Genomic DNA, 22515 nt, shown 5'->3' with positions numbered 1-22515 from the left:
TATAAATAATAATAATAATAACCTGAGAGGGGTCGTATATTATAAATAATATTAATAATAACCTGAGAGGGGTCGTAGATTATAAATAATATTAATAATAACCTGAGAGGGGTCGTATCTATATATACATTTCTAAACCCAAAACCCCCCAAAAAAACCTGCCACTGTGTGGGACTAAACACAAAAACAACATATCAATGTCACTAACAAGACACGCCACAACGTGCAGAATTACTACGCGCAGTCTGTAGGCCACTTCATACTGCTCAGCACACATCTGCCCCCTCGCAGCATAATTAATTGCGGCCAACACAAACTCACAACATTACAGTCGGCCATGTTGTTCCTTAGCGTCATCGCCGACCACCGCCCAACGAGACCCAAGTGAGGTCAGACAACACACTCCATATTTGGGCATAGCTCCATTGGGAACATCTCCTATTATGGCTTTATATAACCGCCCAACGAGACCCAAGTGAGGTCAGACAACACACTCCATATTTGGGCATAGCTCCATTGGGAACATCTCCTATTATGGCTTTATATATTATAGAGACCAACAAACACAAAGCACCGCGCAGCGGCTAGGGGGGAGGGGCGCGCAGCGCCCCGACCCTCTAGTATTATAAATAATAATAATAATAACCTGAGAGGGGTCGTATATTATAAATAATATTAATAATAACCTGAGAGGGGTCGTATATTATAAATAATATTAATAATCAGGGGTGCACATAACTGGTGCGCAGGTGCGCATGCGCACCCAAAATAAAAAATGCGCACCACATCAGGCGACGCGAGGCGCTTTTGCGCACCAACAGCTGGGACAGGAATTTCCAAGCTTTTATTTTTTAGCAAAACTAAAAAATAAAAGCCTGGAGATCGAGGCTAGGAATTTACTTCCTGAAGCCACACTCACACAATCACTCTAAAGCACCCGTCGGCCCAATGTACAGCCATTAGGCGCAGGGGTAGAGATATGACTCGCGTCGCCTCGCATCGCCTCGCATCGCCTCGCGTCGCTGCGTGCACGCAGCCAGCAGCGGCTGTTAGAGGCACTCGTCACCGATGATGAACGCACCGTAATGGTGCAAAATATGCCGTGAACGTCCCAATCTGGTGGATAAAATCAGCGCAGCAGCACAGGGCACCAACCTTGGGTGCTTTACCTAACAGCGTGAGAAAAAAAACGGCGAAAATCGGCGGAATTTAGAAGCAGAGCGTCCTTTTTTTCTCCCCCCCCCCCCGTTGACAAAACTGTCCGGTGGGCACCGGGCTGAACGCCCCCCCCCCCCCCGTTGACAAAACGGGACGGGCGCCATGCGCACCAAGTCACATGTCCAGGTGCTCTTCTGCGTACCAGACCTAAAAAGTTATGTGCACCCCTGTTAATAATAACCTGAGAGGGGTCGTATATTATAAATAATAATAATAATAACCTGAGAGGGGTCGTATATTATAAATAATAATAATAATAACCTGAGAGGGGTCGTATATTATAAATAATAATAATAATAACCTGAGAGGGGTCGTATATTATAAATAATATTAATAATAACCTGAGAGGGGTCGTAGATTATAAATAATATTAATAATAACCTGAGAGGGGTCGTATATTATAAATAATAATAATAATAACCTGAGAGGGGTCGTAGATTATAAATAATAATAATAATAACCTGAGAGGGGTCGTATATTATAAATAATAATAATAATAACCTGAGAGGGGTCGTAGATTATAAATAATAATAATAATAACCTGAGAGGGGTCGTATATTATAAATAATAATAATAATAACCTGAGAGGGGTCGTAGATTATAAATAATAATAATAATAACCTGAGAGGGGTCGTAGATTATAAATAATAATAATAATAACCTGAGAGGGGTCGTAGATTATAAATAATATTAATAATAACCTGAGAGGGGTCGTAGATTATAAATAATAATAATAATAACCTGAGAGGGGTCGTATATTATAAATAATATTAATAATAACCTGAGAGGGGTCGTAGATTATAAATAATAATAATAATAACCTGAGAGGGGTCGTAGATTATAAATAATAATAATAATAACCTGAGAGGGGTCGTAGATTATAAATAATAATAATAATAACCTGAGAGGGGTCGTAGATTATAAATAATAATAATAATAACCTGAGAGGGGTCGTACATTATAAATAATATTAATAATAACCTGAGAGGGGTCGTAGATTATAAATAATAATAATAATAAACTGAGAGGGGTCGTAGATTATAAATAATAATAATAATAACCTGGGAGGGGTCGTAGATTATAAATAATATTAATAATAACCTGAGAGGGGTCGTAGATTATAAATAATAATAATAATAACCTGGGAGGGGTCGTATATTATAAATAATATTAATAATAACCTGAGAGGGGTGGTACATTATAAACTAGAAAAAGTGCTCCTCGGAGCACAGGTCTCCGCCAGGTCAGGTAGGTTATTGTGGCCTCCTGGTGGCGCTATAATAGGCCAATGTGAAAAGGGTGTCATTTCTTCTTAGGCTTTTTACTGCAATCAGACACTGCATTCATGATTTGAGGCATTTTGTGCCAAACATGTGTTTTGCAAAATTAGACCTGCTGGTGGCGCTATAACAGGCCAATGGTAAAAGGGTGGCATTTCTTCCTCGGCCTAATAGAAATGTGTGTGTGAAATTTCACAGAAATCACAAGCTGCGTTCATGATTTGAGGCATTTTGTTGAAAACGGCCCAATCCTGAAAACTAATTGGAAGCCAATCAGGATGTAATATGGGAAGATATATCTGTGTTGATCACATGACTATAGAGATAGTGTGTACCGATTTGTGTGATGTTTGGACAAAAGTAGTAGAGTAGTATCAATAAATGTGTTTTGCACAAATCGGCCTCCTGGTGGGGCTCTAACAGGCCAATCTGAAACATTTGGGCCAGAGGTTCTGACGTGGCATCCAGGGAGTGTGTGCGCACAGTTTCGCAGCGGCCGGGCCAACGGTGCCGGAGATTAGGCGGTAACGGACGGACAGGACACACGGGTGGACAGACGGACGGACGGACATGGGGTAAAACATACTCTCTCGCCATGCCTTTCGGCCTGGCGGAGACAATAATATTAATAATAACCTGAGAGGGGTGGTGGATTATATAATAATATTAATAATAACCTGAGAGGGGTGGTAGATTATATAATAATATTAATAATAACCTGAGAGGGGTGGTGTATTATATAATAATATTAATAATAACCTGTGAGGGGTGGTAGATGACAGAGGTGACCTTCTTGGTGTGACCCTTCAGGGTGGCAACAATCTGCTCCTCACTCTTATCAAACACCACCACGTTCTTATCAGCGCCCCCTGCAGGAACACAAGAGCACTGTGTCATTTATGAAGACAAATTCATGTTCCTAAAAAAACTTTTGTTTTACAGAATCCTCCTCAAAATGCACTTCATTGACAGAATAACATGACATTAATGGAAACATCTTTATGCATAAAGTATTGCATAATCATCTGATTTCAGAGGACATTTGTGGACTTTGCTAATTCATATTATTGACATTGCCGTCAATGTCAGGTTTAATAATAGAATCAGGTTCTACATAGGATTCTATCAGTGTAAATGTTAATTATATGGTTAATACTTTCACTTCCTCTTAGCCTTGCCTACTTGTTTTATTGGATCTTGTTTATTTTGATACATTTTATTTCTTGCTCATTTGTCTCATATGTTTAATACAGTAGGTACAGTAACTGATATATTGCACTTTTACTTCAGCACTAGGTATACTCTTAGTTGCTTGTTTTAGAAGAGAATGCACTTCAGACTTGTGGTGATTAGTAGTGTTGTTCCCTACCTATGTTGAATGTACTTATTGTAAGTCGCTTTGGATAAAAGCGTCTGCTAAATGACTTTAATGTACTTTATAATAAATGAGTAATCAGGTTATAATTCCATCTGTGTAAATGTTAAATAATCAGGTTATATATAAAACTCCTCAAAAAAAGTTCAGAAACTGTATTTGGGTCGATTATTTCTCCTCTTCAATAATACTAATTGGTAGTGAAATGTTATATGGTTGGAAAGCCTGATCAGTCACCTTCACAATGAGGTACAACTTGTAAGGATGGTACATTCATGGAATGAGCAACACAGCTAACTGTACAGCCCCCCCCCACAAAAAAACTGCAATATTTTTGTGTTGGTATTTAATCTGGTTTTGAGCTGCTTGGTGGATTGGATGGTTGCATTCTGACACACTGGCAGGGACCTCAGTCAGTAGTGTGTGGAAGATCCACAACAGCTTGGCACCTCCAAGTTAGTAAATGGTACCAGGGTCCAGGGCTGACCCCGAATCATGAATCATGAATCATGAAGCATGAAGCCACTCTGCATAACAGAACACCCGTTACACAGCCCTTATCCTGAAGGGACAAACATACTCAGGTGTCAAGGTGCCTGTCCCGTGGACAAGTGACGCATGTGCATACTCTCTCTATTGCAGAGGATGTTGGCACATTGTTGAGGGGTGCTATCCACACGGTTAGCTGTGTTGCTCATTCCATGAATACACAATCCTTACAAGTTGTACCTCCTTGTAAAGGTGAAAAAACAGGTTTTCCAACTATATAAAATTCAATTCCAATTGGTTGTGTTTCATGATAGTGTTAGCAGGTTACATATTGTTACACAGTCTTATTATGTTACATATTCTTATATATGTAACATATATATATATATATATATATATATATATATATATATATATATATATATATATATATATATATATATATATATATATATATATATATATATATATATATATATATATATATATATATATATATATATATATATATGTTACAGGTTACATATGGTTATATAAGTGACATATATGTTACAGGTTACATATTGTTATATAAGTGACATATATATATGTTACAGGTTACATATTGTTATATATGTGACATATATACATATATATATATATATGTTACAGGTTACAGTAACCAGGTCATAATGTTACCAGTCAGAACTTTGTTGGTGTCAGATGGACAGAGGTCCAGAGACAGGATTCCAGGCACACTGGCGCTGTGGAGACCCTGGAAACACATTTAGAGGAACAACAGTTCATACAACTCATCTATTTCATCAATTATTTCATTCATCATAATAATTCACCCCCCCCCCCCCCCCTCGCACAATCTAATTTTAACTCTGCGAGGGTACAGATAGAACCAAATGTACCCGTGGCCCATGTATCTGTACCAGCCCCCATAAGCATTTAGCCAAAATATGTTGCTAGACGTTTTAGCGACATATTACAACAGTTTCTTGAACCAGCTCTTTGGCCGACCGTGGGCTTTGTCTGTATGGCGGTAGCTGTTGGTATTAAACTGGTCTGGTTGTCAGTCAGGGAGAATGATCTTCCTGCTTGGTAATGTTACATCACAATCTAAATGGAACTCTGCGAGGGTACAGATGGAACCAAATGGACCCGTGGTCCATGTATCTGTACCACACGCTCTTATTGAACATGAGTCCTAAGTAAATGGGTTCAGAACAGATAGAATCAGTTGGTGTGCCTCAGCCTATGCCAGGGCTTGTGTGTGTGTTGTCTGTCTTTGTTCTCTCATACAAACGGGAGGCGAGGAACCTCTGGGTCACAGAGCCCTGGTTTTTGTGGGCGGGATGTAACTTACGCTCAGAATCTGAGCGGACACGTCTCTTACCGGTCTGAGAGCTGTGCAACTCTTCTAAACAGTCTGACGAGAGGCAGACAGCAGTACACAACAATTGTGTGTGTGTGTGTGTGTGTGTGTGTGTGTGTGTGTGTGTGTGTGTGTGTGTGTGTGTGTGTGTGTGTGTGTGTGTGTGTTTGTGTGTGTGTGTCTGTGTGTCTGTGTGCGCACGCGCGTGCGTGTGAATGTTATCCACATTGTAAGCGCTTCGGATAAAATGCATAGTTATAATATTAATAACACTTACAGAATGAGAAGATATGAGGTTTAAATAAATAAATAATAATACTTACAGCATGAGAAGCAACTTGACGATATTTGCTCAGATCCTCAGAACGAACCAGGTCCTCTGGGACTGTCTTTCCTCTCTATATGAATAACAACAACAAACAACAGTTTATTATAAAATGTGTCTTTCCTCTCTGTATGAATAACAAAAAAACAACAGCAGTTTATTATAAAATGTGTGTCAGGAACCTCACAAAATGTTCTCATGTCTCATGCCTTCTCCTCTCCCTCCATTGGCTCCCAGTTACTGCCCTCACAGCAGTATAAAACACTGATGTTGGTCTACAAGACAACTACACACATGACCCCCCAACCCTAACCCCATATCCTCAAAGCCTGATCCAACCCTACAACCTGTGTGTTCACTGAGATGAGTTAACACAACCCTACAACCTGTGTGTTCACTGAGATGAGTTAACACAACCCTACAACCTGTGTGTTCACTGAGATGAGTTAACACAACCCTACAACCTGTGTGTTCACTGAGGTGAGTTAACACAACCCTACAACCTGTGTTTTCACTGAGATGAGTTAACACAACCCTACAACCTGTGTGTTCACTGAGATGAGTTAACACAACCCTACAACCTGTGTGTTCACTGAGATGAGTTAACACAACCCTACAACCTGTGTGTTCACTGAGATGAGTTAACACAACCCTACAACCTGTGTGTTCACTGAGATGAGTTAACACAACCCTACAACCTGTGTGTTCACTGAGATGAGTTAACACAACCCTACAACCTGTGTGTTCACTGAGATGAGTTAACACAACCCTACAACCTGTGTGTTCACTGAGATGAGTTAACACAACCCTACAACCTGTCTGTTCACTGAGGTGAGTTAACACAGGGAAGCTGTGTGAATAAGGTTGTGTGATATGCATCGTCAGCCAAGCTGAAGCAGATTAGCCCATAGGCAACAACAATGTGGCAAAACACACCCATCCACCTGTCCTTTTTTACAGACGGTCTGTTTACTATTCAGACAGAATACTAACTCGTGCTGCTGTGGGATAATCACACGCCCGGCTCACAACGCGCGTCAGGCAGCGAGCAAACTCACATTCAAATGACATTGATTGACTGGTGATATAAACACGTCCTAGACTCTTCTCTCTTCTCTAAAACACCCTGGACAACGCTCCACACATCCTAGACTCTTCTCTCTTCTCTAAAACACCCTGGACAACGCTCCACACATCCTAGACTCTTCTCTCTTCTCTAAAACACTCTGGACAACGCTCCACACGTCCTAGACCGTTCTCTCTTCTCTAAAACACTCTGGACAACGCTCCACACGTCCTAGACCGTTCTCTCTTCTCTAAAACACCCTGGACAACGCTCCACACGTCCTAGACTGTTCTCTCTTCTCTAAAACACTCTGGACAACGCTCCACACGTCCTAGACTGTTCTCTCTTCTCTAAAACACTCTGGACAACGCTCCACACGTCCTAGACTGTTCTCTCTTCTCTAAAACACTCTGGACAACGCTCCACACGTCCTAGACTGTTCTCTCTTCTCTAAAACACTCTGGACAACGCTCCACACGTCCTAGACTGTTCTCTCTTCTCTAAAACACTCTGGACAACGCTCCACACGTCCTAGACTGTTCTCTCTTCTCTAAAACACTCTGGACAACGCTCCACACGTCCTAGACTGTTCTCTCTTCTCTAAAACACCCTGGACAACGCTCCACACATCCTAGACTCTTCTCTCTTCTCTAAAACACTCTGGACAACGCTCCACACATCCTAGACTCTTCTCTCTTCTCTAAAACACCCTGGACAACGCTCCACACGTCCTAGACTCTTCTCTCTTCTCTAAAACACCCTGGACAACGCTCCACACGTCCTAGACTCTTCTCTCTTCTCTAAAACACCCTGGACAACGCTCCACACATCCTAGACTCTTCTCTCTTCTCTAAAACACCCTGGACATCGCTCCACACATCCTAGACTCTTCTCTAAAACACCCTGGACAACGCTCCACACGTCCTAGACTCTTCTCTCTTCTCTAAAACACTCTGGACAACGCTTCACACGTCCTAGACTCTTCTCTCTTCTCTAAAACACCCTAGACAACGCTCCACACGTCCTAGACTCTTCCCTCTTCTCTAAAACACTCTGGACAACGCTCCACACGTCCTACACTCTTCTCTCTTCTCTAAAACACTCTGGACAACGCTTCACACGTCCTAGACTCTTCTCTCTTCTTTAAAACACTCTGGACAACGCTCCACACATCCTAGACTCTTCTCTCTTCTCTAAAACACTCTGGACAACGCTCCACACGTCCTAGACTGTTCTCTCTTCTCTAAAACACTCTGGACAACGCTCCACACGTCCTAGACTGTTCTCTCTTCTCTAAAACACCCTGGACAACGCTCCACACATCCTAGACTCTTCTCTCTTCTCTAAAACACTCTGGACAACGCTCCACACATCCTAGACTCTTCTCTCTTCTCTAAAACACCCTGGACAACGCTCCACACGTCCTAGACTCTTCTCTCTTCTCTAAAACACCCTGGACAACGCTCCACACGTCCTAGACTCTTCTCTCTTCTCTAAAACACCCTGGACAACGCTCCACACATCCTAGACTCTTCTCTCTTCTCTAAAACACCCTGGACAACGCTCCACACATCCTAGACTCTTCTCTAAAACACCCTGGACAACGCTCCACACGTCCTAGACTCTTCTCTCTTCTCTAAAACACTCTGGACAACGCTTCACACGTCCTAGACTCTTCTCTCTTCTCTAAAACACCCTAGACAACGCTCCACACGTCCTAGACTCTTCCCTCTTCTCTAAAACACTCTGGACAACGCTCCACACGTCCTACACTCTTCTCTCTTCTCTAAAACACTCTGGACAACGCTTCACACGTCCTAGACTCTTCTCTCTTCTTTAAAACACTCTGGACAACGCTCCACACATCCTAGACTCTTCTCTCTTCTCTAAAACACTCTGGACAACGCTCCACGCGTCCTAGACTCTTCTCTCCTCTCTAAAACACTCTGGACAACGCTCCACACGTCCTAGACTCTTCTCTCTTCTCTAAAACACTCTGGACAACGCTCCACACGTCCTAGACTCTTCTCTCCTCTCTAAAACACTCTGGACAACGCTTCACACGTCCTAGACTCTTCTCTCCTCTCTAAAACACTCTGGACAACGCTCCACACGTCCTAGACTCTTCTCTCTTCTCTAAAACACCCTGGACAACGCTCCACACGTCCTAGACTCTTCTCTCTTCTCTAAAACACTCTGGACAACGCTCCACACGTCCTAGACTCTTCTCTCTTCTCTAAAACACCCTGGACAACGCTCCACACGTCCTAGACTCTTCTCTAAAACACCCTGGACAACGCTCCACACGTCCTAGACTCTTCTCTCTTCTCTAAAACACTCTGGACAACGCTTCACACGTCCTAGACTCTTCTCTCTTCTCTAAAACACCCTAGACAACGCTCCACACGTCCTAGACTCTTCCCTCTTCTCTAAAACACTCTGGACAACGCTCCACACGTCCTACACTCTTCTCTCTTCTCTAAAACACTCTGGACAACGCTTCACACGTCCTAGACTCTTCTCTCTTCTTTAAAACACTCTGGACAACGCTCCACACATCCTAGACTCTTCTCTCTTCTCTAAAACACTCTGGACAACGCTCCACGCGTCCTAGACTCTTCTCTCCTCTCTAAAACACTCTGGACAACGCTCCACACGTCCTAGACTCTTCTCTCTTCTCTAAAACACTCTGGACAACGCTCCACACGTCCTAGACTCTTCTCTCCTCTCTAAAACACTCTGGACAACGCTTCACACGTCCTAGACTCTTCTCTCCTCTCTAAAACACTCTGGACAACGCTCCACACGTCCTAGACTCTTCTCTCTTCTCTAAAACACCCTGGACAACGCTCCACACGTCCTAGACTCTTCTCTCTTCTCTAAAACACTCTGGACAACGCTCCACACGTCCTAGACTCTTCTCTCTTCTCTAAAACACTCTGGACAACGCTCCACACGTCCTAGACTCTTCTCTCTTCTCTAAAACACTCTGGACAACGCTCCATTGCAGTCAGAACTGAAGACTCAATCCCAATTGTCCTCATAGTCTAGACTCACCCATTCACTCTTATTGATGTTAGTTTATTATAATCTTGGTCATTTGTTCCTGTGTTAGTAGTTTAATCTGCATACTAGTTGCTTTGAGGCTCTACGGTTCTCTCTGCTCTCTAATAACATGAGGTAAGGTGGAAATAAAGTGTTAATGGGGTGAGAATTCAACTGAACAAATAGCATTACCTTCTTTCTCTCTGTGGTGAGAACCGTGGCTTTGTCTTGGAGCTGAAATGGAAGAAAAACACAAAGACAAGATCATAAGAACATGTTAAGAACTGAAAGGAGACCCAATGGCTCTCCTAACGCAATGAGTTACAGGCTTAGGAATACAACTCCATCAGGTCAAGGCTTTGTGGGCTGACTGTGTAATTGATAGAAGAAGTATTCCTTTAACAACTAATGAAGCTGGTAGTAAACATAATAAACAACATATCAATCATAGAATAAATAATATATTTATTCTCCTGGTGGCTCTATAACAGGACAATCTGAAACATTTTGGGCAGAGGTTCGGCTTGGCATCCAGGGAGTGTGTGTGTGTGCACAGTTTAGCAGCGACCGGGCCAACAGTGCTGGAGAACACACACACACACACACACACACACACACACACACAATCTCTGCCATGCCTTTCGTCCTGGCGGAGATAATAAACGTACCTTCTGGACGATCTCGGGGGTCATTCCCACCTGCTCACTGACCTCCATGGGTTCTCCACCGGCCCCCTGGAGGAGAGGAGGCAACATTACAAGTACAGCCACACCCATGTGTCCATCTGGACCATGTATGGACCATGTATGGACCATGTGTGGACCATAATGTGACTTTTATAAGATGACATCAGTATTATGATCTAATGACATTATGCTCACTGCTTTGATTGACAGTATTAACAGCTTTGATTGACAGTATTAACAGCTTTGATTGACAGCATTAACTCACCACTGCAGCGGGCTGGGAGGCGGGAACAGCCTGGGGTGTGATCAGTCCAGCCTGAGGCTTCAGCGTAGCAAGAGCTGTAGAAACACAGTAGAACATGTTTAATATAGAGCTGTAGAACATGTTTAATATAGAGATGTAGAACATGTTTAATATAGAGATGTAGAACATGTTTAATATAGAGCTGTAGAACATGTTTAATATAGAGCTGTAGAACATGTTTAATATAAGGATAAGGATAATTCCTTTTAACAGGTCGATCATGAAAGTCCTTGCGGTCTTGTTTCCAATGAGAACCTGTGAGCAATTAGGGGTTAAGAGTCTTGCTCAGGGACAAATTTCATTTCATCGACACATATGCTGGCCTGGCCTGGAATTGAACCTGGGGCAACCAGGGCCTCTGGCACCCTAGGCGGGCTCACTAACCATTCAGCTATGGCCGCCCCATTAATATAGAGCTGTAGAACATGTTTAATATAGAGCTGTAGAATGGATCAACACAGTAGAATGAGAGTTATGCATATAACTAAGGTTCTATGAATTCCGGATGACTGCCAGGGGCAGTGTTTTCAACACCTGGATATCCATCGTGCGCTTGCACATGTCCAGGTGTTGCAAACACTTCCTCTGGTGGTCAGAGGGAATGAAATAGAACATGTTTAATATAGAGCTGTAGAACATGTTTAATATAGAGATGTAGAATGGATCATCACAGTAGAACAATTTTGTCAACTAAAACTATGACGAAAACTAAATAAAAACGTAGCAGACTGCATATGAAGGTGATCTTACCCTCTCTGGCGCCCCCTAATGGAGCAGACTGCATATGAAGGTGATCTTACCCTCTCTAGCGCCCCCTAATGGAGCAGACTGCATATGAAGGTGATCTTACCCTCTCTGGCGGCTGCCACCTCCTTGGTGAGTCTAGCGATGACCCTGCAGGCTGCATCGTGTTGGTACAGAGCATGAGATAACTCCTGACGGGTCGTCTGCAGCTGCTGACGCAGCGTGAAGCTGTGGAGCATCACTGCATCCTGGAACACATTATATTACACATATAACCTTTATTTAACTAGTATAAACATGTTATATAAGCTTTATTTAACTAGTATTAACATTATATATAACCTTTATTTAACTAGTATAAACATGTTATATAAGCTTTATTTAACTAGTATTAACATTATATATAACCTTTATTTAACTAGTATAAACATGTTATATAAGCTTTATTTAACTAGTATTAACATTATATATAACCTTTATTTAACTAGTATAAACATGTTATACAACCTTTATTTAACTAGTATAAACATGTTATATAATGCATGTAAACATTATATATAAACAGGGGTGCACATAACTGGTGCGCATGTGCACATGCGCACCCAAAATAAATAATGTGCGGCACATCAGACGACGCGAGGCGCTTTTGCGTACCAACAGCTGGGACAGGAATTTCCAAGCTTTTATTTTTTAGCAAAACTAAAAAATAAAAGCCTGGAGATGGAGACTAGGTATTTACTTCCTGAAGCCACACTCACACAATCACGCTAAAGCACGCGTCGGCCCCATGTACAGCCATTAGGCGCAGGGGGAGGGGACGCATGCTGCACGTGATTGTATGAGTGTTGCTTCGCATCCTGACACACAGACACACTGCGACACGCGGCTCGCTGCACGCAGCGGCTGTTAGAGGCACTCGTCACCGATGATGAACGCACCGTAATGGTGCAAAATATGCCGTGAACGTCCCAATCTGGCGGATAAAAGCAGCGCAGCACAGGACACCAACCTTGGGGGGTTCACCAAACGGCGTGAGAAACTCTTCTGAGTACTAGACCTAAAAAGTTATGTGCACCCCTGTGTATAACTTTTATTTAACTAGTATAAACATTATATATAAGCTTTATTTAACTAGTAAAGAGAACAGCGTGAAGCATCACCACATCCTATAAAACAACATTATATAAATGTATATACATCCTACTATATAATAAAGAAAGCTTCTCCTCAGTGGGTCTAGTAATTGATCAGAAGTTGCACACAGGCATTGACCATTATCATAATTAATCACAAACAACACGCCTGTTTTTCTCTTTCCCAAAATGTAAGCTGTTTATCAGTGTTTCAGAGTTCAGCCTGTGAGATCATCTGTCGTCATGGTAACAGCATCGCAAGCTATGGGATGATCAAACTGTGCATGTGTGGAGTTACTGCTGATGAGTGCCGACCACCCCCACACACACACACACACACACACACACACACACGCACGCACGTCTGTGTGGCAACCCGGTCATTTAGGACCCAGCATCAAAGCGTGACAATGTGTGGGTGTGAGTCCTATTTGATTCATTACCCGACACTAGAGATGCACCGATTGAGAAATCCTTGGCCGATACAGATTACCGTTTTTTAAAAGTCTGACCTGCCGATACTGGTTTTCTATCTAAGAACTAAACAACTAACTAGAATTTGTTCAGGCCGAGTACAAGTACTTAATTTTGTGTATTTGCCAATATAGAGTACCAATAAGATTAAACCAGGAAAATAACACTTATGCCATATCATAATAGTACAATATACACAATCACAGACGATATCCAGTCTAATATCATGATATGGCTATAATATTGATGCTCTAACTATACAACCAAAGGCCTAAAGTCATTACAAAAAGAAGAAGAATTTGTAAAAGAATAATGTAGTCTATTTTTTAAATTTTATTTGTAACATTGCTGTCACTGTTATAGAGCTGCATGATTATGGTAAATTATGGCTCCATATTGAGATCAGTTATTGAAATGATTTTTTAGAAAAGCAATAATGTGAGAACAGCTCCCGAGTCCTTTAAGCTCGAGTTATACGTCGCCGTACAGGGGGTCGCGGGTCAAAAATAGCAGATCTACAAGCTCACAACGTGTCGCAGACATGACGCATTGTGAGCTTGTAGATCTGCTATTTTCGGCGCACAACCTTGTCGTACGACGGAGTAAACATTGGGCTGCAACACGTGCTGTGTCGGGTCAATGAAAAAAACGAGATGAGACGACATGACTATTTCTGCTGCCATGATGCACCAAGCTCACTCTCTCACTGAACAAACCTTTACACAACTAAGAATTGTAAATCACTTCCATAGGATATTCTTTTAGGACTAAGATAAGATCACAGGCTGGGAGATGAAGTGAAGTTGAAGCAGAGAAGCCTGCCTCAGTTTGTAACAACGATGTGGCCAAACACACACATCCAGGTTCACTTTGTTATATTCTGACATAAAAATAAATGGTGGAGCTGCAGGATAAATCACCCGTCCGGGCCGCCCTCCCCTGTAACTAAAGGGACTTGCAGTGCACGTCGGGTCACGAGTGAATTCTCATTTCAAGTCATTGATTGACTGCCTGGTGATATAAACATACCGGTAAGCTGACACAAGTTTTAATATCCAGACTTGACAGCGAAAGTTAAGAATCAAGTGCTTGAGACGGGGGGACACGTTACTGTGTCATCAAGCTTGCAAATACACAGCGACGATTTGCAGAAACTGGAGCTTTAGTTTCAATTTCGTTTTTATATAAAATATATATACAGCTATCATCAAACGTACAGTAGCTGATAAACAGACAACTAGGAAAGCAAACACTATTCCCTATTTCCTCTGCTCTCCTCCACTCCATTCAGTAGCCCACCTACTGGGGAGGGACTGGGTTTTGTAGCCTAGGCTCGTCAGAAATAAGCGCAACAAGAGCGTGCCTTCTTCATCATCAATCATTATTAGAACGGCCCAAATTGATTAACATTTCGTGCACGCTTTGTATTGTACTTTACATTTAATGTGGCTATATTTGAAGAGTTTAATTCTGGAGGAGGCAGACCATTAGGATACATTTATTTTGCAAAATAAAATGTCAAATATCGTCCGAAAAATCGCCTAATAAAAACATTCGACGATTGGACTCATCCAATCGCCGACAGCTGATATATTCGTCCAATCGCCCAACCTTGATATATCCCATAATATATATATTCGATATATGTATCCTTATATTTCAACGGTAAAATTAGCACCATCTGTAGGCTGTCACTTCTTGCTAATGTTTACCGATAGACTCATCGTGCTGTTGCTGCACAGAGCCCATGCCGTATCAATTTGACCGGCATAAAATCTGCATTTATGACAGGGACCGGCCGAGCACCGATCCAGCCGGTTTGACCTAAAACCGGCTTTTTTAATCGGCGGCCGATTAATCGGTGCATCTCTACCCGACACCAATCACAACACACCTGAGAAATCATTTTGGGCTTTCAGAATAAAAGTCAACACTCACCCACTCATCCTGAAAGGACTTCAGAATAAAAGTCAACACTCACCCACTCATCCTGAAGGGACTTGAGGATAGCAGGGATGCTGGTGGCTGAGGGAGCCTTGGGTCTGATTGGATGAGACACTGAGGAAATACAGGAAACAACAATGTCAGTGTTTATACAGTGATGCTCATAGTCAGTGTTTATACAGTGATGCTCATAGTCAGTGTTTATACAGTGATGCTCATAGTCAGTGTTTATACAGTGATGCTCATAGTCAGTGTTTATACAGTGATGCTCATAGTCAGTGTTTATACAGTGATGCTCATAGTCAGTGTTTATACAGTGATGCTCATAGTCAGTGTTTATACAGTGATGCTCATAGTCAGTGTTTATACAGTGATGCTCATAGTCAGTGTTTATACAGTGATGCTCATAGTCCTGTGTCTCTGATAAACATTCTTAAGAAAAGACACATTAAACAAACCATCACAGCGTCCACGGGACGCATGCTACTTTATCCTGCTATGTTATGAACAAGTTCAGCACTTATAATGCATATAATAAGTATTAATGCAGGACATAACCACATTAATATTATACCCAGAGCCAACGTGATGCTCCTGCAGAACTTCTCTCCTTATCAGTGATACAAGCATAAATCAGACTTATCAGTGATACAAGCATAAATCAGACTTATCAGTGATACAAGCATAAATCATACTTATCAGTGATACAAGCATAAATCAGACGTATCAGTGATACAAGCATAAATCAGACGTATCAGTGATACAAGCATAAATCAGACTTATCAGTGATACAAGCATAAATCAGACGTATCAGTGATACAAGCATAAATCAGACTTATCAGTGATACAAGCATAAATCATACTTATCAGTGATACAAGCATAAATCAGACGTATCAGTGATACAAGCATAAATCAGACGTATCAGTGATACAAGCATAAATCAGACTTATCAGTGATACAAGCATAAATCATACTTATCAGTGATACAAGCATAAATCAGACTTATCAGTGATACAAGCATAAATCATACTTATCAGTGATACAAGCATAAATCAGACTTATCAGTGATACAAGCATAAATCAGACTTATCAGTGATACAAGCATAAATCAGACTTATCAGTGATACAAGCATAAATCACGTAAAACATAAATACATCATTTGAAGGGAATCCCGCTTTGTAAAAACATCAGAACAATAAATATCTCTGTTCTTCCACATAGTGTTGTTGTCCTATCCACTTTGTTTATGTATATTCGTAACTTATATTTTTCCCATAATTATTATTATGAACTTTGTATTTTTGTCGCTTATGTATTCTGAGTGAATACTATGTACAGTAGATGTGTACAGTAGACACACAGAGTAGTGAATACTATGTACAGTAGATGTGTACAGTAGACATCATACCTAATTCTACTGATCTTTAAACTCTAGTCCAGTGGACTCATGCTATTTAACCTAGACTTAACAAAAAGTCATTATTATTGTAATTATTTATTATATTGATGTTTTTGTACTAATACGAAAAATAAAGAAAGCATTTTGGGGAAACATTTTTTCCTTCAAAATGATTCAGAAGTTGTTGTTCACACAGGTTGTGCATTCATATAAATATATTTACCTGTAATATAAATACATTCTTCAGACAGAGGCTGTCCATTCATAATAATAATAATATTAAATACCTTTAATATCAATAAGCTGCTCTTCAGACAGAGGTTGTCCATTCATAATAATAATAATAATATTAAATACCTTTAATATCAATAAGCTGCTCTTCAGACAGAGGTTGTCCATTCATAATAATAATAATAATATTAAATACCTTTAATATCAATAAGCTGCTCTTCAGACAGAGGTTGTCCATTCATAATAATAATAATAATATTAAATACCTTTAATATCAATAAGCTGCTCTTCAGACAGAGGTTGTCCATTCATAATAATAATAATATTAAATACCTTTAATATCAATAAGCTGCTCTTCAGACAGAGGTTGTCCATTCATAATAATAATATTAATATTAATATTAAATACCTTTAATATCAATAAGCTGCTCTTCAGACAGAGGTTGTCCATTCATAGGGTCAGTTCCATTCTCTATGATGTATTTCTCTATCAGTCTGCGTTCAAACACCTGGTTGGAGACTGGAGACACACAGGGGTGTTCTGGAACCTCGTTAGAGACTGGAGATAAAACACATTAAACACTCATTAATAAACACACAAACACTCATTAATAAACACACAAACACTCATTAATAAACACATAAACACTCATTAATAAACACACTAACACTCATTAATAAACACTCATTAATAAACACACATAAACACTCATTAATAAACATAAACACTCATTAATAACCTGCTAATTAAGTTATTAAAGACATAAACACTCATTAATAAACCACATTATGATAATTAAACAGTATAATAAAGGGGTCTTCAACGTGTTCAGGCCAAGGACCCCCTTCAACTGAGAGAGATGAAGCAGGGACCCCTAACTGTGACAGAGATGAAGCAGGGACCCCCTAGCTGAGACAGATGAAGCAGGGACCCCCTAGCTGAGAGAGATGAAGCAGGGACCCCCTAGCTGAGAGACAGATGAAGTAGGGACCCCCTGCATCTCTATTGTATAAAATTGTGTGTTCAGATGAAACTATGTTTTGGTTACTTGGTCTGCTCTTTTTTCCCTCTACACCTGTTAAACCTCTTTGCCAAAAATAGCAGATCTACAAGCTCACAACGTCTCGCGTGAGCTTGTAGATCTGCTATTTTAGGCTAAAGTTCTCCTCAGAAAAGGGATGCTAAGGGTTAAAAAAAAGTTGTAAAAAAAAAACATATCACACAAAGATTTGGCGGACCCCCTGTAGTAGCTCTGAGGACCCCCTAGGCTCCTGGGGGCCCCGGACCCCCTGTAGTAACTCTGAGGACCCCCTGGCCCCCTAGGGGTCCCGGACCCCCTGTAGTAACTCTGAGGATCCCCTAGGCCCCTAGGGGTCCCGGACCCCCTGTAGTAGCTCTGAGGACCCCCTAGGGGTCCCGGACCCCCTGTATAATGAATAAAGAACACATGATGCTAACAGCATTAGCCTCAGAGCTAACATACTTACTGGCACAAACTAAAGACATGTTGTTCTTCTTCTCTTTCTGCTTTAAGATCCTGTTTTAACCACTTTAGTTAATTAGATTAATTAACGCTTAATCACGTGTTTGTAATTAAAGTGTTTATGAATGTTTTAAAGGTTTAAGTTAATATAATAATGAATAAAGTCGCACGCGCTGCGTCGTCCTTTCATTGCCGCTACAAACCGCACTGCATGCTGGGACGGTTCCTCCTCCGGGGTTGCCAGGTTTTTGTCGTGAGAGAAACAAGCGGAACAGGTCTCAGAAAATAAAGCCAGAAAAAAACGGCTAGTGGTTCATAAACTGGGGGTCGAGACTGAGGGCCCACAGGGGGGTCCCACATGATTTGGGGGGAGGGGGGTCCTCTCAACGCGTTGTGAGCTTGTAGATCTGCTATTTTCACGATTTTTATCCGTGGGACCGAGTCAAACTAAATGTAATGTCTCAACTCATACAATTCCATTGAATACTTTATGCACAGGAAAGTACCGTTCAATACAAGGTCAGCTAAGAGGATTTTAAACCCAAGGTTTTTTTTTTCAGTGTGAGGGGTCCCCAGTTCAAATATGATTATTTTGGGGGGTCCCCAGTTCAAATATGATTATTTGGGGGGGTCCCAACTCCCAAGACCAAATAAACAACTACACTTTAGAAACAAGACCAAATAAACCACAACCCACGACTACCAGTATTTACAACAAGCAACTAAACTCTACAGAAGAACAAGCCCAAATTCGCTTACAATAAGCAGATTTGGCAACGCTAGTTTTCTCCTGTTAGACTGGGATAACATCCGGTCTGGATCCGGAGCAGAAACGGAAATAATGTGTGCTGTGTGTGTGTGCGGGGAAACTACCGGATACAGTAGGGCGGGCTTTAGACCAGATGTGAGCGCCAGCGTGCTTCTGGACTCCACCGCACTATGGTCTAAGGCCGCGCCCCTTGAACGCTTGAGTGACAGCGGAGTGTCCTGAAGCACGCCCCCACGGCCGGCCTCTATGAGAACATAAAGCAGTTCTATATATTATTATATATTATATATAACAGTTATATATATATATATAACAGTTACCTCTATGAGTTATATACTGTATCATTAATAATATCACATAATGCAGTTATATACTGTATAATTTTCATACTTATATTATATAAACGCCAGGTTGGTTGGCACTCCTAGTTCTTTCTTTTAGATCGCCTAAAAACACCGTTTATTATTTCGGTGTTTATTATTTTTAGTCTCCCTATTAGAATGGTTCTGATCTATATTCCACCCAATGTAATAATACAATGTAATAATACAACGTAATGTAATATTATAATGTAATAATATAATGGAGTAGTTAACTTAACTTAACATTAACATGCCTCATCATCTTTCTGCTATTGCAGCTATTGTCTACAAATCAAAAAAGAACACACATGCACACATGCATGAATACAGTAGAACCACCTGTACACATCACACCTATTATCTAGGAGCCCATATTATGTTTCAATAAGATATTATATATCATTGATATTCCTCAGGAAGTTACACTGTTTGCTGTTTGTGCCTAAAACTATAATTAGTATTATTACAATAACAATAATATCAGGGGAAAATAGCGGGCCAAGTACAGACTACCTAACGGAAGGGTTTAAGCCTTAAACCCTCAATACTTCTGTTTATGTAGTAGTCTGTACTTGGTCTGCTCTTTCCCCCCTGATATTATTGTTATTATAATTATTTTAACATGAATCCAACATTTTAATAAACATCGGATTAATAAAAGTTATTAAAATGTTTTAAACCAGATGCTGTAGTTTATATAATAATGTATATAATATATATTATAATGTAGTTTATATAATAAGATGACGTTTCATTCATGGTTTGTATAAATATTTAAATTAAATTCATTCATGCTAGTTTACTTCACATCCATTCTTTTAAAGTTACTTTTCCATTCGGTACATTTATGCACCGTCGTATGATGGTGTCGAGCGCCCAAAATAGCAGATCTACAAGCCCACAACCAGTAGCGTATGGTGGGTTCTAACGTGGACCGGGCCAGATTCTTACGTCGCGGAAATTACGCGTTGTGGGCTTGTAGATCTGCTATTATTTTCATCAGAAAGCTCGCGTCCTGGTGTCTCTTCTTGACACTCAGAAAGGACAACGGCTCAGTGTCGCCCTCCTGTGGTTCATCGTTGTCTCCACACTCTGTGCTTTGAGTCACATTGTGACAATAGGGTCTGGATGCAAAATGTGTTAAAAAGTGGATAATAGCGCCCTCTGGTGGGTGACCTCACAAAGGTCGGTTTATACTTTAGCCGTAGGACGGTGACGCGCGCCGAAAAGAGCCGATGTTGAGAGCTCGTAGATCGGCTATTTACGTCGACAGCGCAGCCGCACTAGTACCTAGCCGGCTAGCCACCTAGCTAGTTAGCCAGCTAGCTAGATAGCCGACTAGCTTCTCAAGTAATATAACTAAAAACAAGTCCTGTATTCATTGTAAAACTTTCTTTATTTCAATCGACAGTTGTGTTAAATAATCTTCTATCTTTTATTACAACAACAAAACATGTAAAACACCTAATAATAGCATGAAGATAAAATAAAGCTAATATGGCTAAAGCTAGCACAAACTGCGCATGCTCAGTCCTCACAAAGGCTAGTTTATATTTTAGCCGTACGACGGTGACGCGCGCCGAAAACAGCCGAGCTCATAGATCGGCTGTTTTCGGCAACGCGCAGCCGCAGTAGTAGTCACAGAATTCTAGGTCACCAATTTCAACTTGTCCCTATCTTAAAATGTGACTGTGTTTACATCCACTAGCCTAGCCGGCTAGCCACCTAGACAGCCGGCTAGCTGACTAGCTTCTCAAGTAATATAACTAAAAACAAGTCCCTTATTTGTTGTAAAACTTTATTTATTTCAATCTACAGTTGTGTTAAATAATCTTCTATATTTTAATACAACAATAAAACATGTAAAACACCTAATAATAGCATGAAGATAAAATAAAGCTAACATGGCTAAAGCTAGCACAAACTGCGCATGCTCAGTCCTCACAAAGGCTAGTTTATATTTTAGCCGTACGACGGTGACGCGCGCCGAAAACAGCCGAGCTCATAGATCGGCTGTTTTCGGCAACGCGCAGCCGCAGTAGTAGTCACAGAATTCTAGGTCACCAATTTCAACTTGTCCCTATCTTAAAATGTGACTGTGTTTACATCTACTAGCCTAGCCGGCTAGCCACCTAGCCAGCCGGCTAGCTGACTAGCTTCTCAAGTAATATAACTAAAAACGAGTCCCTTATTTGTTGTAAAACTTTATTTATTTCAATAGACAGTTGTGTTAAATAATCTTCTATATTTTAATACAACAATAAAACATGTAAAACACCTAATAATAGCATGAAGATAAAATAAAGCTAATATGGCTAAAGCTAGCACAAACTGCGCATGCTCAGTCCTCACAAAGGCTAGTTTATATTTTAGCCGTACGACGGTGACGCGCGCCGAAAACAGCCGAGCTCATAGATCGGCTGTTTTCGGCAACGCGCAGCCGCAGTAGTAGTCACAGAATTCTAGGTCACCAATTTCAACTTGTCCCTATCTTAAAATGTGACTGTGTTTACATCCACTAGCCTAGCCGGCTAGCCACCTAGACAGCCGGCTAGCTGACTAGCTTCTCAAGTAATATAACTAAAAACGAGTCCCTTATTTGTTGTAAAACTTTATTTATTTCAATCTACAGTTGTGTTAAATAATCTTCTATATTTTAATACAACAATAAAACATGTAAAACACCTAATAATAGCATGAAGATAAAATAAAGCTAACATGGCTAAAGCTAGCACAAACTGCGCATGCTCAGTCCTCACAAAGGCTAGTTTATATTTTAGCCGTACGACGGTGACGCGTGCCGAAAACAGCCGAGCTCATAG

At 40.8% G+C, this 22515-nt stretch overlaps 1 protein-coding gene across 6 annotated transcripts in view; it reads right to left on the bottom strand.

Annotated features, from left to right (window-relative positions):
* Positions 1 to 18771, bottom strand: part of prpf19 (pre-mRNA processing factor 19) — a 32542-nt gene extending 13771 nt beyond the window's left edge. For 5 of the 6 annotated variants that reach the window (XR_014599570.1, XR_014599571.1, XR_014599572.1 and 2 more), the window contains exons 1-10: positions 18567 to 18771; positions 17488 to 17637; positions 15484 to 15560; positions 12002 to 12143; positions 11113 to 11186; positions 10830 to 10895; positions 10354 to 10395; positions 6049 to 6123; positions 5041 to 5116; positions 3258 to 3367 (exon numbers count right to left, since the gene is read on the bottom strand). Coding sequence is in view for 2 of the 6 variants with exons in the window: in XM_084041939.1 (XP_083898065.1) it covers positions 3258 to 3367; positions 5041 to 5116; positions 6049 to 6123; positions 10354 to 10395; positions 10830 to 10895; positions 11113 to 11186; positions 12002 to 12143; positions 15484 to 15560; positions 17488 to 17637; positions 18567 to 18585 (831 nt within the window). In the remaining 4 variants the exon portion in view is untranslated. Of the gene's footprint in view, positions 1 to 3257; positions 3368 to 5040; positions 5117 to 6048; positions 6124 to 10353; positions 10396 to 10829; positions 10896 to 11112; positions 11187 to 12001; positions 12144 to 15483; positions 15561 to 17134; positions 17169 to 17487; positions 17638 to 18566 lie in introns of those variants that run through there. The other variant, XM_084041940.1, reaches the window with a different exon arrangement.
* Between the last annotated feature and the right edge of the window lie 3744 nt (positions 18772 to 22515).

The sequence above is a fragment of the Gymnoscopelus microlampas genome, assembly GCF_963454915.1.
Source record: "Gymnoscopelus microlampas genome assembly, chromosome: 18".
NCBI classification, from domain to species: domain Eukaryota; kingdom Metazoa; phylum Chordata; class Actinopteri; order Myctophiformes; family Myctophidae; genus Gymnoscopelus; species Gymnoscopelus microlampas.
The sequence above is the reverse complement of the archived record's forward strand: the minus strand, read 5'-3'. Positions and strand labels throughout refer to the sequence as shown.